This window comes from Rosa rugosa, chromosome 1 (assembly GCF_958449725.1).
Source record: "Rosa rugosa chromosome 1, drRosRugo1.1, whole genome shotgun sequence".
NCBI classification, from domain to species: Eukaryota; Viridiplantae; Streptophyta; class Magnoliopsida; order Rosales; family Rosaceae; genus Rosa; species Rosa rugosa.
The window spans coordinates 40,322,412-40,337,161 of NC_084820.1; the positions used below are offsets into that span (position 1 = coordinate 40,322,412).

Consider the following 14,750-nt stretch of genomic DNA (forward strand, 5'->3'; position numbering starts at 1 on the left):
CACTCAAATTACTTGTATTTTCTTGCTCTTCGAATCTGTGCAGAACCATTTCTTTGCAGAAGCTTGATGGTGACGCAGACTTAGACCGGAAGCTACAACAGCGACTCAACAAAGAATACAACACTTGCTACACTAGTTGGTGGTGGTTGTGAATGTCACGCCCCGAATTTTGAATAAAGGAATTCAAATCCGAAACGCGAGAACAAACACAAGAAAACACACATAGAAAATTTTTCATTTAAACTAAGCAACAAACAAACTAAACTCACAATGTCAATACCGACTCGTTCTTTAGAGTCACATATTACATTACAATAGTTTACAAATTAAACTGAATATCAATTCAACGTGTAACGACTCTCACCAACTCACTACACAGCGGAAGACTACAAGTATAAGCGCCCTTCTACACCCACGTGACGGAAAGTCCATCTCAGCTTCGATAACGATCACCCGATATTTTAACCTGCACAATAACCCCTACACCATAGAATAGTGCACCGGGAATGTAAACAACAAACCCGGTAAGCTTTTCAGCCCGTATGAGTAAACTCAAATAAAGTGACTCACGTCACTCATGCTTATAATTTCTCAGCTCGTGAGATAATTACAGCAATAATATTTAATTCCACAAAACGCAACCAAACATCAAGTTCATAACATATCATATCATGCTCACGTAAGTTAACTCATATCAAAATCAACATGCACTGACTCTCGACTCATGCATCCAATTTCACAATACTTCAACTAAACAATTAAACTCAATTATGTTTTAAACATTTAAAAACACAACGAACTACAAAATCAACATTCATTTGTCTCAACAAAAGTAGTTGTCACCCTAGTGACGTTTCAAATCATTTTCCATCTCAACGACAAATCTACGAAAATCCCACTCACTTCCCCTCAACATAAAACATTTCTCAAAACGATGACATCACGACTCATTTCACAACTCACTACAAATCTCAACCACAACTGCACTTATAATTGAATTAAGTAAAATCAGTAATCCCTGCATAGAAACTTAGTTCAGGAGATCACTAAAAACACACATTTCAAAATCATAGTAATCCCTGCATATAGTTTAGTTCAGGAGATTACGATAAAACCAATTAATTCAGAAAATAGTAATCCCTGCATATAACTTAGTTCAGGAGATTACGTTAAAACAAATAAAAGAATTCATAGTAATCCCTGCATAGAATTTAGTTCAGGGAATTACATTAAAACAATCAATTCAGAACGGTAATCCCTGCATAGAATTTAGTTCAGGAGATTACAAAGAAAACAAACAATACAATAATAGAAATAAATAGACACATTTACTAAAAACATCCATTAATAACGCCAACCACCACACAGGTCATCACACAGAACACCACACAGGTCAACAACTCACACTAGAGTCGATGATCACCCATCAACACCAAACTAAAGTCGATAGTCGATGTTCACCCATCGACTTTGACTAAAGTAGATGATCACCCATCAACAATCTCAAACCTCAATCACTCAACATTAATTCCTATCCTCTTCATAACAATCAACACATCAATTATCGCCACTTTGGTCACCACTTTGGTACTACAATATATATTTAATCACACTCTCAAACACAACTTCACCAATGTCACACCATCCAACATATATATACCACGTAAATATATATATACGTAGTCATTTACGCAGGAATGACCACTAATACCAACTATAGTTTTATAAATTATTCCTCTCGAAAATCATTTTATATCAAAACATTGTTTTAACTTACCCATGAACCGTTGTCGATCAAGTTCATATATTTTAAAACAAATAATTTCATTTGATAGATACGATTTCTCATGCTAACAATTAAATCTACTAAAATAAAACATAACTAATTATCAACCGAAACACCGTGAGATTTACTCACCTCCAAATCCTGCTGCGTCTTCAATACAGCCCAAAATCACAATCACAACCGTTCGCCCAACCAAAACCATCAATTACCTAATCAAAATACGATCCTAACTTAGCAATTGATTCATAACACACTTAAACAACGATCCAACGGTCAGATTCTCACGGATCGCCCTTGGGATCATCCTATCAAAATTATACGAAGATCCAACGGTCGGATCTTCGCGGATTGTAAACCGAAGATAATGCGTAAAACCGAAACCCTAGCATGCATCAACCTTCTCCAAAATAACCTTTTAATATATCAAAACGACCGTATCGATGCGTAGATGCATAAACTGAAAACAGAACACAAAAATATGGTCTGACGCGCCACCACGCGCCGCCACAAGCGGTGGTTCAGATTGTGGTCAACCACGGCGGTCAACGCCGGATCAACCACCTCCGATGCCAAAGTCACCAACTAAAAACATGATCAAAATGAAGAGATGAGCCACTTTCATACCTGGAGCAAAGTGAGATTCGGTCTAGATCGTCCTAGATCAAGCTTGGAAGTTGGATCAATCTCGTGCGTCTGATCAGATCCCAGATCCAACCAGAACCGTTAAAAGCTTCAAACCTTGATCAATCACTCCTCATGCAAAATCGTCCTACAAGGTAGGTATGAGGATGATCAGGGGGAAGAGACGATCCCAAAAATGGAATGGATCGGCCAAGGGGATACCGGAATCGGTGAAATTCGGCCGGATCCGTTTTAGGGTCTGTGGCTGCTCCGATCTCCAAGTTCCGGTGGCTGCTGCCGTGATCGAGCACCAAGGGGACGACGACGAGGAGGAGACGAAGCCGTCTGCAGTGGTCTCGTCGTCGGCGGACGTTGGACGGAAGAGATCGAATCGGGTTCGGGTCGGGTCGCGCGGGTAGGGAGGAGAGAGAACGGAGCGAATTTGGGGAGGAAAATGGGATTTTCGGAACTTTTGGGATTTATGAAAAAATCCGGAATTTTCTTATATTTATAGAAATTTCCCCAAATTTCAATCGCTCACAACTTTCTCATACGAACTCCGATTCTCGCGTTCCACATGTCCACGAACTCGTATCGACGCGCTCTACGACTTTCGTGAAGGAAGTTCTCACAGAATCTAAACGTATAAAAAGTCAACTTTGTGAACCCCCTAAAACGTGCACTTCGAATAATTATTGTCCGAAAATAATTCCACTCCACCCTCGAACTACGAAATCGTACAAATGAACACTTTATTAATCCCAGGAAATATTTAGGAATTAATAACAAATTTCCGAGGTCTTACAGTGAATTTGTGATTGCTATGACAATTTTAATGACACTTGTTCCGCTCTTCCAATCCTACACTTGTGCATAGTTGTACTAAAAAAAATTTTTGGGCTTCCCCCAAAAAAATAGGATACCCAAATATAAAGCCCACCCCATTTTCAGATCCTAGATCTACCACTGATATCATCTTTTGTTATTTGTTTTTCTTTTTTAAAGAAAATTTGCACCATGAATAATGGATAATAGTAGTATTGGAACTAATAACATATTGATCGAAAACTTTGAGATGACAAACGATCCCAAAAGTGCTGTGTAGGAATAACATTCCAAACAACCAATTATGCTATAAATGAGTTAATTAGTTGTTTTGTAATGCGTTCCTAAGTGGTTATGTTATCGCCTACTCTTTAAGAAATAGATTAAAGCAATGGTAAAAGCACTAATAGGTTAATTAGTTATTCACCTATGACCTAAAGTTAATTAGCTACATACTGTATTCATTCTCAATGCAAGTCACTAATAATTATAAATTGGCAATTCTAATCTATTACTAGCTTGTAATAATGTGATTTGTGAGATTCAGAAAAATTTCACCCATAGTTTAGTTAGATAGTTAGATTCAAGAAATAGAGCAAAATTCTACGTACCATGAGTTAGAGTACGAAATGGCTTAGGATCGAATTGCTTTTGTCGATCTTGGATCGATTTTTGTTTTCAGTCACATGTATTAACTGAGCAGGTAGATATTGCATGGTGATATTTTTGTTTGGCCTATTCAGTTCAGAGTGCTTTTTACATTCCAGATAGCACTACTAGAATTATGCTTATAGGACACCCTCCAATAAAGGTGCTCATTGTTTACAAGGGCCACCAAACTCTTCATTAGCCACTATGCAGCCACCCAATGCATGACAGTGGTGATTGCTGGGGTTTCCTTTGCAGCATAGTGCACCAAAATTGAAACGGTGCCTAGGTTTTCAACATATACACATTGCTGTCATGTCAGCTGTCATATCAGCTGCCAACTCTAGTTATACACCAATTACTACAACTATTAGAATGGTGTCTTCAAATGCCACATATTTAAAAAAAAAATATTAATAATAAAACAAAAAACAGTAAATAGTTGAATACATGAATGATGTCTACCAATTTATTGATATACATCATCATTCAATCAAAATCTACCGTTTGTTACAAATGTAACTACAGCTTATTGCACTACCTAATAAAGAAACCTATTACAACTTACAAGCCTATGCGCACAAGTATACATTCATGGTCAATAAGTCGATGTTTCTTTCACTAGTAAAGCTCAATAAGGAAAAACTGCATGATATTGTTGTCTCAAGGTCTTGAGCAGGTTGATTCATACATCACAGTTTCATCAGAAAGTCATTAAGCTTCGGTTTGTCCCATGCCACTTCATCAACTTCATACTCAAAAACATATCAATGAACAAAAATCATAACTTGCAACAACCAAAGTTATAAAAAAAATGGACATTCATTCCTACCGATTAATGTGAGATTGTTCATTCCATTTGTTTGGGTGAATGACCATTCCCGGTTCAAAGTCTGTTTCAAAATAGAATCCTGAAATGAACAAACCACAAAACGTGTTATGGCATTCCCACAACATTTTCTTCAAGCAAAATATTCTGTACTCAGTTCAATTGTCATAGAAACCACATATTTAATGTAGAGACTTATTTAAATGAAATATTTCTTGCCTTTAGGTTTGTGACAAGACATAATGACCATAATTTGCAGTTGCTCACTAGTCAAGATTTCAAATCAGGAGAGAGTAGAAACTTTATGCTACTCAAAACATACCTGTGAAGATAACAACTTATTCAAGTCTTCTTGTTCCTTTCCACATGCTTACGAGCATCAAAGTATATTGTCACGCCCCGAATTTTGAATAACCAATTCAAATCCGAAACATGAATAAACAATTAATACAAATAACGTTCTGAATTTTTTTCTCACAAACAAACACACCACTCGCCACTCAACACAAAAACTCGAAACCCTCGAGTTAATTATTACAATTCACTCTTACAAAGTAAAATTGCAAAGCTCTAAATGAGCATAACAAACCTCACAATATAATGCTGTAATTCACATAACACTACTCTAAGCAGCCCGATCACCGTCCTGGTTCTCCTGACCTGTAGGATTTCCCGCTACACAATTTGAATAGTGTACCGGGAGTTGCAACAACACAAAACCCGGTAAGCTTTTTACAGCCAGTATGAGTAAACAAGAAAGAACTGTTGATTTTAAATTACAATTCTTATAACTCAACAATACAACCAACAATCTCAACATCCACGACGCAAACGTCAAACCCATTCAATATCACCACTTTGGTCTTATCACACAACACTATCACCATTTTTGGTCCTATCTCACAACACTATCACCACTTTGGTCCCATCCCATAACACGTTAGAGCTCTAACTGCCTCGTTACCTCTGACACCTTGGCCTAGGGTCAAGCAACGGCAAAAATACTTCGGTTAACACTATAACCGTCGCGCTTTGGACATCCCCGTCCTCAGCACCATATACTTCGGTTAATAATAAACCGTCGCGCTTTGGACATCCCCGTCCTCAGCACACAACTTCGGTTAATAATAAACCGTCGCACCTTGGACATCCCCGTCCTCAGTACACAAACACTCCGGTTATCCTTAACCGTCGAACTTCGGACACCTCATCCTCAGAACCCTACATTCTCTAACTCTATACATCCTCCAATGTAAATCATGAATATTAACAAGAACTCATCAATCATGTTCATCACATATAAATATGGTAAGTCACATGTCAATTCATAATAATTTAATCATCCCAATTCCACACTCTTCAATGTCACACCATTCACATATAATCACGTAAATATATATATACGTAATTATCCGCTCAGGGATAATCACTAATACCAACTATAGTTCACATGCAATAAAACCGAGAAATTCATTTGTATAGTAAAAATCATTTTACTTACCCATGGACCGTAGTTGATCAAGTCCATATGATTTTAAAACAAATATTTATTTCATAAATATTTTCACGCAATTACGACAAAATAAGGTAATTAAATTTATTCGGTTCGTAATATGAACCACGTGAGGTTTACTCACCTCTAAATTCCCGCTGCGTCTTCTTAACAGCTCAAAATACACTTTCACGAATCGTCCGCCAAATCAAACCGTCGATCACCTAATCAGACATGACCTTAACTTAGCCAATAACTCAAAAACATAATCAAACGACAATCCAACGGTCGGATCGAAATTAAATGATGATCCAACGGTCGGATCCTCACAGATCGCCTTTAGGATCATCCTCCAAAAATCATCACGAAGATCCAACGGTCAGATCTTCCTGAATCGTCCTTACTAACATCTCCGCTAATTTATACGAAAATTCAACGGACGGATTCTCACGAATCGCCTCCTAGTCACTGTTTAGCAATTATACGAAGATCCAACGGTCGGATCTTCGCCCATGACCACACAAAGCCACTGGGACAGTCATAAGATCAACATATCAAAACTACAAGTCCATCGGACGGTCCGATCTTCACATATCACAAATCGAACGATCGAAATCGATCGAAATCGTAAAATTCATAACTTAATCATATGATATCCAAAAATTGTGTATAATATATCAAAATGATCGTATTGAAATATAGAATCTGAAAATGTACAGAAACCATATTTTTGATCCCCGGAGGTGGCCGGAAAGGGCCGCCGGAGTTAGTGGCAGAGCCGCCGCCGACCACCACCAATGGTGTCGGGGCCGGGCTGCTCTTCTTCCTCTCATCATGCTTGACAACTTTCATAACTAGCACGAAGTCTGAAAATGACCGGAAGGAATAGAAATTACCTCAAACCAGTCGGTTGGCCGGAAAAACCCAGAAACCGGCGAGCTCCTAGTTCGACGTAAAAACTGCAACTTCAGACCTCGATACCTTCTGGAAAGTTGTTCAGATCCTCACTCTGAGTTCACCAGTTCAAGAAACACTCAAAACAACGTCCTGTAGCGCGAGATATATTGCTCGAAGCTTCGGTTTTCGATTTGATCGGGTCTGGCTTCCAGCCGCCACCACGAGTAGCGCCGCCGTGCAAGGCCACTTCTGGGAGCTTCAGGACGTTGAGGCGAGCTTGTGGATGGAGTTTGGTGAGGAGTGGTGACTGGTAGCTTGAGATATCAAGCTTGAAATCAAAACGGGGGTAAACCGGCCTTGTGCTCCACCGCCGTGTACGGCCCACGAGACGGCGAAAGGCTGTTACCGGCAACTGCGAAAGGAGGAGGCGAAGGCGTGGGACGTGGTCTGGGGTCGATCGATGGCCTGTGGAGCGAGAAAAATCTTGGAGAAATTTGCTCTGTTCTTTGGGTTGTTTTCGGACGTGAGAACGGGAGAGAGTGGAATTTCTTTTCCTCTTTTTTTTTTTCTCTTCTGTGCTTGCTTACCACCTTCCAACAATCGCATACAATACTACAAAAGAACTAAAGCAGAAGCACTGTGCTGCCTACCGCCTTCCACCAATTCTCATTCAATATACAAAAGAAGTAAAGCAGAAGCACTGCTTCACTGTTGCTCAACACGCCTCACAGATTTCTTTTCTTTTTTTTAAAAAAAGAAATCATCACTACTCTAGTGCCAAAACCAGAAAATTCAATAATTAAGGTAATGGAAAATGAGGTTATTACATATATAGACGCACCTTTAGTTAAAATTTTGTCAGGGACATTTTCAGCTCCATACCTTTTACAATCCTCAGACAACTAGGTACCTGACTACCACGAAAGGATTACAGATAGTAATAAGCGCAACCGCAAAGGCTTGACATATTTTCTATTTGCAGACTTTAGTAAGATAAGCCAATTTCATAGAGTACTAAGTATTAACTTCACACACTTCCATTTATATCACATAACTTCACACACTTCCCATTATATCACACACTTCCCATTGTATCTGCTTCAATATGCTTATATCCTATCGCTGTCAATGCTTCAGCTGCATTTACAATTTCTTTTTGAAAATCCTGAGCATAAGAATTATGAAAAATGAGTTTGACAGATGGAACAAGTTTGGCACCAAAAAGAAATAATAATACCTCAAAAAAATCTGACATTTTAGATTAGCAGGACAAGATGTTCCCAGACTTGTGATCCAAGATAGCAAAACAAATAGCCACCTATATATGCCTAGCAGGTTTCATTGTCATGTCACCTATAAAATCAAACTTTGTTCTTTCCCAAAATGTGAGATCAATACACTAACTATCATCACATTGAGTAGTACAAATTTTTCAGCCATAGTTTGAAGTCAAAATTCTACAATGTAAACAAAGTTCATGTATGCCTTTCCTGCACAAGTAGACCTATACAGTTTCTCTAGCTGTTGATGTCTCTGTCTCTCAACCTCATCTATCACCATTACATCTGAGCTTTCATAACCAGTTCCACCAAACTGCTCTATCACAGCTTGAAATTTTAAAATCAGACAAGAATCTTAACCGAATAAGCTATTTTTAGAATTCATACTTACAATTTCCAAACATTAAGAAATAAGAAAGAACTAAATTGTTAATCTTTAGTTTTAAATAATCAACATCCCCCCCACCCCCAAAACACAAAAAAAAAAAAAAAAACTAGTATTTTGATATAATTGAACTCCCGTTCTAAGGTGCAAAGAAAAAAAAAAAGAATTTGCTGAATTATTGAGCCAAAAAAAAAGACATATCCACCTGAAAAAAATTCAACTATGGATTCGCCAACAAGTAAAACTCCAAGTTTTATATAAATTTTTGTAATTAAAATCGTTCCCTAAGCTTGCTATAGGCCTATATACATAGTCTCTCTGCTACTTTTCTGGGTTCTATATCAAAATCAAAAATAAACATAAACAAAATCAGAAAAATGAAGAACAAAACTCTTGCTTGCGAACACTCAAACGCAGCCAAGGGAACCGATTCTTCAATCCACTAGAAGAGAAATTTAGGGTTTATGTATATACTATGAATTAAATTCGATTCCTTGAAAATTGTAGAAGTAATTGATATATTAAGTTCAATAAATTGAAAAAAGGAACTTACAGTAGCATTAGATCAGAAGGACGGCTGTTGAGAGTAAGATAAATCTTTCGCACAAGCTCGCATGGGATGAAGGAGATTGGCAGACGCCAAAGATAGGTTCTTCTCAGATCTGATGCTTTGCAAGAGTCATATTTTGATGAAGTGAGGTTGATCTGGGTCCAGTCTTATATTGGAAGCTTGCTGCCATACCTACTATAGCCATGTGAGAGGGATGGTATTGCTGACAAGAGATGTCCTAGAGGGGCAAAAATTGTAAATATTGGAAACTAAACCCACAACTTCAGAATTGGGCCACCCACATTCGGTGCCAAGCCTCATAACAACTCACTGATCCGATTAATGGTGACAAATTATTCTCAAAACCCACTCTTTCCAAATAGTGGCCAAAATCGGTGTTCTATGGGTGATTTTCTAGTAGTGTAGATATTGCAAATGAGAATAGAATGATCAATCACTCGAAGTAGGTAGGTGCAATGTTTTTCATAGAAAAAGCATGAGACGGCCGGACCATGAAAAATAAATTCCTCTGGCTAGGATCTATAATTCCTCTAGCTAGGATTTTGCCTAAAAAATTCCACTTTTTAATCCTGTTCCAGGGATTAGAATGCCGGTGCAAGTACCCATTTCTTCTGTTCGTAGAGTGCACGGTAACTCTTCTTATGCTGGTTCTCACACTGAATCTAAAGAAAAGGTATTCTTCCTGCTTCCCTATTTTTTTTTCCTTAAGGTTTTCCTTTTATTATTATAAGGTCAAGAAGATTTTTTGAACATTACCTGTTTATTTCTCTAGCATGCCGGGAGTGGTGTATATAAACAAAGATTAATTAGTGGTGATCAAGAAGCTGGGCTGCATGAAGATAACATTGATTTGAAACGTGAATCCAACCAGATCAGTAACAGAAGTGATGGTCTGACATTAGATGGGTCATCAGTAAACAGGCGTCTGCAGGGTAGTGGCATATCACCCTACCGTAGGGAATGTTCTGAGTCTATCCTTCATGATGGAAAATGTTCTCTTGGTATTCCTGAGAAAGCTAAGAGTTCCAAGGAGACTAGTAGCTCGGATAAATATAGAAAAGGCCGCAGCTTTCTGGAATGGGAAGCGGGCTTAGGATGTCCTGTGGTTGAGAAGACACTGTTATGTTGATTCTGTACAGACAGTAAAATCTTCAAGTTCAAATTCATTTTCCTCAGATATAAAGGGCGTGATAAAAGGACTTATTGATTACAGACCGGAATGATTTGGACATTCCTGAAAGAAGTGGTGAAATGGAAGAAACTCCATCGGCTGTGTCTTCATGTCAAGATATTGAACACTTGGGGGATGTCAATGAGAAGCAGTAGTTCCGTTTAAATGTTTGGACTTTTCTAACTCCAGTTTTCTGTCTTCTTCTGGCAAATCAACCGGTGATGTGCAAACAATCACAAGAAATGGTTCTCTACAGGATCCAAAGGATTCTAACAAACTGGCAATCTCAAAAGTACCCAACCAAGAGGAGTTTAATTTAGAAAGCCAAGTAGCCAACAGTTGGAGAATTAAGATGATCAAGAAAATTGCCACGGCCTTACTCAAGAATGTATACAATGTAGCCCGTTCAGTTTTATACGCTTTCTCTCCCTTTTCTCATCTTCTTTTTCCTTCGTCTCTGGTTCAATAGCTCAGCTTTCATGAAGCTGGCTGCTGAGATGTGAGAGCACTGATTTAGAAACCCAACAACCTAAGACTTCAGGTACTGATGACATTTCTCATGGCCTAGTTAAAAATTATATTACCTTGATCAGCTCGAAAGTGGCCAGGAAGGGGAAGATTGATTTAGAAAGCCAACGTCTTGTGAAACTTGGTAATCAAAGTAGTTCCCAGGGCAACAATGCACGACTACCTCTTGGACCTCCTTTACCAAAATCACCGTCAGAGTCTTGGCTAAAGCGTACGTACCTTGCCTACCATTTCCTCCAGGAATTCATCTTCACAGTCGTCTCTTGGTTCACGCATTTATACCAGCAGTCCGGTTTCTAAAATATCCTCTCTCGATCCCAAGTGGGAGACAATTGTCAAAACTTCTAATGTGCATCACGGGCGTTCGCGGTTTTCTGAGGTAGTTCTTTACTGTAGCTCTCCTATTACTGAAAAAAAAAAAAAAAAAAGCTGTCCTATTTACTCTTACATGTGGTGACAAGCTTTTGTTTACGATACTCATTTTTTTTTTTTTTACTTTTATTTTTTTTTACCAAGAACTTCTTACGCCTATACCAGCTTAGATTGAGGAACACTTATCTGAAGCTTACCAGCTTATTCATTTGCCTTGGTTGAATGTCTCTCTTGATGAGCTTAAAGGTGCTAAAGTTTTCTTTTTCACGTCTTAAAAGATTTAAAGGTTACTATACTCTGAACTTAGAAAACTGTACATGACAAGCCCATCTCTGATGCTGTAATTTTCGTGTAAATCTCATCATAGTTTTTGTTTTTTTTTTTAACTTAAAAGTTTGCTACTCTACTGGGATTCTTGTATAAAGGGAAGCAATAGCTGTATTTTGTTTATAAAAAGAGAAATTAATAAAAGGGATTTGATGCTACAGTGAGTGAGCCATGTGGATTATCTGTCATGCATATGAAGCAGAGAATTCTTTTCTTATATCTTCTTATATGTGGATCTTATTTATTCTTTTATTGATATATATACTTGGGAGTTCAAACTTAAGAAATCCATAATTTTTGCTTGGATGGAATTTATTGGCGTTAGACATATTGACTTTATGTGAGCATATGTGATATTGACATTTTGCATTAATCATACGAATCTTATAGCGCTGAATCAGACCCTCGTAATAGACTTTTCTGTGGGAAAATGTATCTGCAACTGCGGAGACGCAGTTCTGAATAATTGAAATTTCCAAGCAACTTGCGGGAAGATCTGACTTTGTCAGTTTTGCACAGCCGGAAGTCTCGATCAATTCAAATAACTTGAAATTTGAAACTTCAACACCGCATTTGCTCATAGGTGCATGTATGAAATTTCAATATTAACATGATGTGATATGTATATGCTTGAAAGTCCTATATATAGCTGTTCTTCACTTGTAATTGAACACAGCATTTGTTCAAGTAGTTAATATTGTAACGCATCGAGACCCAAAATATGGCTAGAAATTATTTTGTTGTTGTTGGTGGTGGTCATGGAGTGGGAGTAGGTCTCAATATCTTGGCAGACAACTCCGGCAGCCTGCTTTTGGTTGGCATGGTTCTTATGTCTCTCTCACTCATATCGATGGTCATATTTGCTTGTGGATCAAGCAAGAATGGCGGTCGTGGTGGGGGTCATGGTGGAGGAGCCGGTTGTGGAGGTGGCGGTGGTGGTGGTTGTGGAGGTGGTGGTGGTGGTGGTTGTGGTGGTGGTGGTGGTTGTTAGAAAATTATGGTTGTGGTTTATTACTCATTTATGTCTACTAATAAAGTTACATCTCTCGATCTATGTAGTTATCATTGTCGTTGTATAGATCAGCTAAAAACAAAATGAAATTTGCAACTTTTAATTAGCAAGCTTTTGAACCTGTCAGCTACATGATCGGCTCTAGGAAAGTTCTAAACTGATATTTGCAATTTATCCTAACCATATATTGTGTGTCGTCCTCGCTTGAAATTTCTAAGAAGTATTCAGTTTTGCATGCTAAGACATTCTCAACCATGTGTTGCCGGCAACGGCTTGGAAAGTTTGAAGTTGATATCCCAACACCCAGTTCATCTCTATATATTTGCTTGTATGTTATCCTATATCTACTAAATCTGTAACCCATACATTGAAAAAGGAAGTGGCTAGAAAATATGGTGTTCTTGGTGTTGAGCATGCAGAAGGGATTTTCCCAACAAACTTGAAAACTCATGGGGGCTGCTTTTGGTCTGCCTTACGATTGCGCTGTCCCTGTCACTCATTTGCAGATCACACTTGGGAAAGAGGTGTAGCAGTGGTTATGCTGGCGGGGGTGGCGATTGTGGTAGTGGTGATGCAGGTGGTGGATGTGGCGCAGTTGTGGTGGTGGTTTTGTTTTTTTTTTATAAGAGAAACAAAGCTACAGAATAAAACCTCTAACACAATGACAGGACCCGCCCCGGATTTCACCTTGAAATCCAAAGTGGCCCTGCGGAGCCCACCTTAAAAGAAATTTTACCAAATTTGGCAGAACTTCCTCTAAAAGTGGACTACCCAAAACCTGTAGAAAGACATTTACACTTCAAAAATAATCCACCATTAATCTTCTGGAGCCACCCTGCTCCCTAAATCACAACATCTCCCATTTCACAAAACAATTCTGAACTTAAGAATATTAATCTCATGGGTTATCAGAGCAATCTAATGTACAGGCGTACAAGAAGATAGAATACAAGATAAAGGACTGATACTTTTATAATGCGGAAGCTATGACAGCTATGCCTCAACCCCATGTACGCTCGACCTCAAGTTAATCTGGCCTGCAAACTGGGCATTTGAAACCGAAGGGCCCAGGGGAAAAAAACATTTGAAAATCGTTAGAGTGAGTGGACGAAAAATAAGTAATTTTGAATGAACAAGTGAAACTTAATGCTTTCCCAAGTTATTCTCTAAAACCTCGCATGCAGTAAAAATCTTGAAAACACTCTTAATCATCATCTTTACTGAAATCTCAATCACGTAGAATAGAACATCTCGAAATCTCTTTAAAATCTCAAATCCCTCAAATACATAATGATATTTCAGACATCTCGTTAAATCACTCATATCTCAAATCATATCTCCAAAATAGACGATGACTAAAGGGGACTGTCGATTAGTCATCTCATGCCACCTGGAGGGGACTGCCGACCAGTGACGCATCGGAGGGGACTGCCGACCGGACGAGGAGGTGATGGTTAGAGGGGACTGCCGACTAACCATAGGAAGTTAGAAGGGACTGTCGACTAACTACCTCATGTCATCTGGAAGGGACTGCCAACCAGATGACGCATCGGAGGGGACTGCCGACCGAAATATTCTGGAGGGGACTGCCGACCAGAATATTGTCTGGAGGGGACTGCCGACCAGACTATTACCTGGAGGGGACTGCCGACCAGGTAATGCATGCATGCGCTGACTTATATACCTCCTCAATGAACTGGAATCAATCTCTTTAAAATAATTGCTTTCGGAAAGAAACCCGATATTAATCCAATAAGTCATCAATAATTCACCGAAAACATAACTCAAGAATATCCCGATAACTCAAGGCTCAATATATCAATAAATCCTCGGAAGCATAAATCCTCGGTAAATCAATAAATGCTTTCAGAAAGAAATCTCAATCTAACTTCAAAGCTGATAAGTGCGGAGCTCAAAACTCAAGAAATCTCGATAATTCCATCGTGCTCTAATATTTGATAAATCATTCGTATTCGTATATCATCATATAAATCGATAATCGAAAT

The 14,750-nt window shown here is 38.6% G+C and overlaps 1 protein-coding gene and 1 long non-coding RNA gene across 4 annotated transcripts; one reads left to right on the forward strand and one right to left on the reverse strand.

Annotated features, from left to right (window-relative positions):
* Positions 1 to 4,327: 4,327 nt before the first annotated feature.
* Positions 4,328 to 9,585, reverse strand: LOC133724890 (uncharacterized). Of its 3 annotated transcripts, none has more exons than XR_009854092.1 (6): positions 9,317 to 9,585; positions 8,336 to 9,205; positions 6,347 to 8,008; positions 5,032 to 5,384; positions 4,713 to 4,791; positions 4,328 to 4,628 (listed from the first exon to the last, which is right to left on the reverse strand). It is a non-coding gene; the product is annotated as an uncharacterized LOC133724890 (long non-coding RNA). The 3 variants fall into 3 exon arrangements; XR_009854091.1 differs by having other exon boundaries at positions 6,347 to 6,425; positions 7,098 to 8,008; positions 8,336 to 9,576; XR_009854090.1 differs by having other exon boundaries at positions 8,336 to 9,583.
* A 331-nt stretch (positions 9,586 to 9,916) lies between these two features.
* On the forward strand, positions 9,917 to 10,463 carry LOC133727876 (uncharacterized). Its single transcript, XM_062155287.1, has 2 exons — positions 9,917 to 10,007; positions 10,107 to 10,463. Exons 1-2 carry the CDS (start codon positions 9,921 to 9,923, stop codon positions 10,461 to 10,463), a joined length of 444 nt encoding a protein of 147 aa, XP_062011271.1. The 5' UTR covers positions 9,917 to 9,920.
* Positions 10,464 to 14,750: the final 4,287 nt, after the last annotated feature.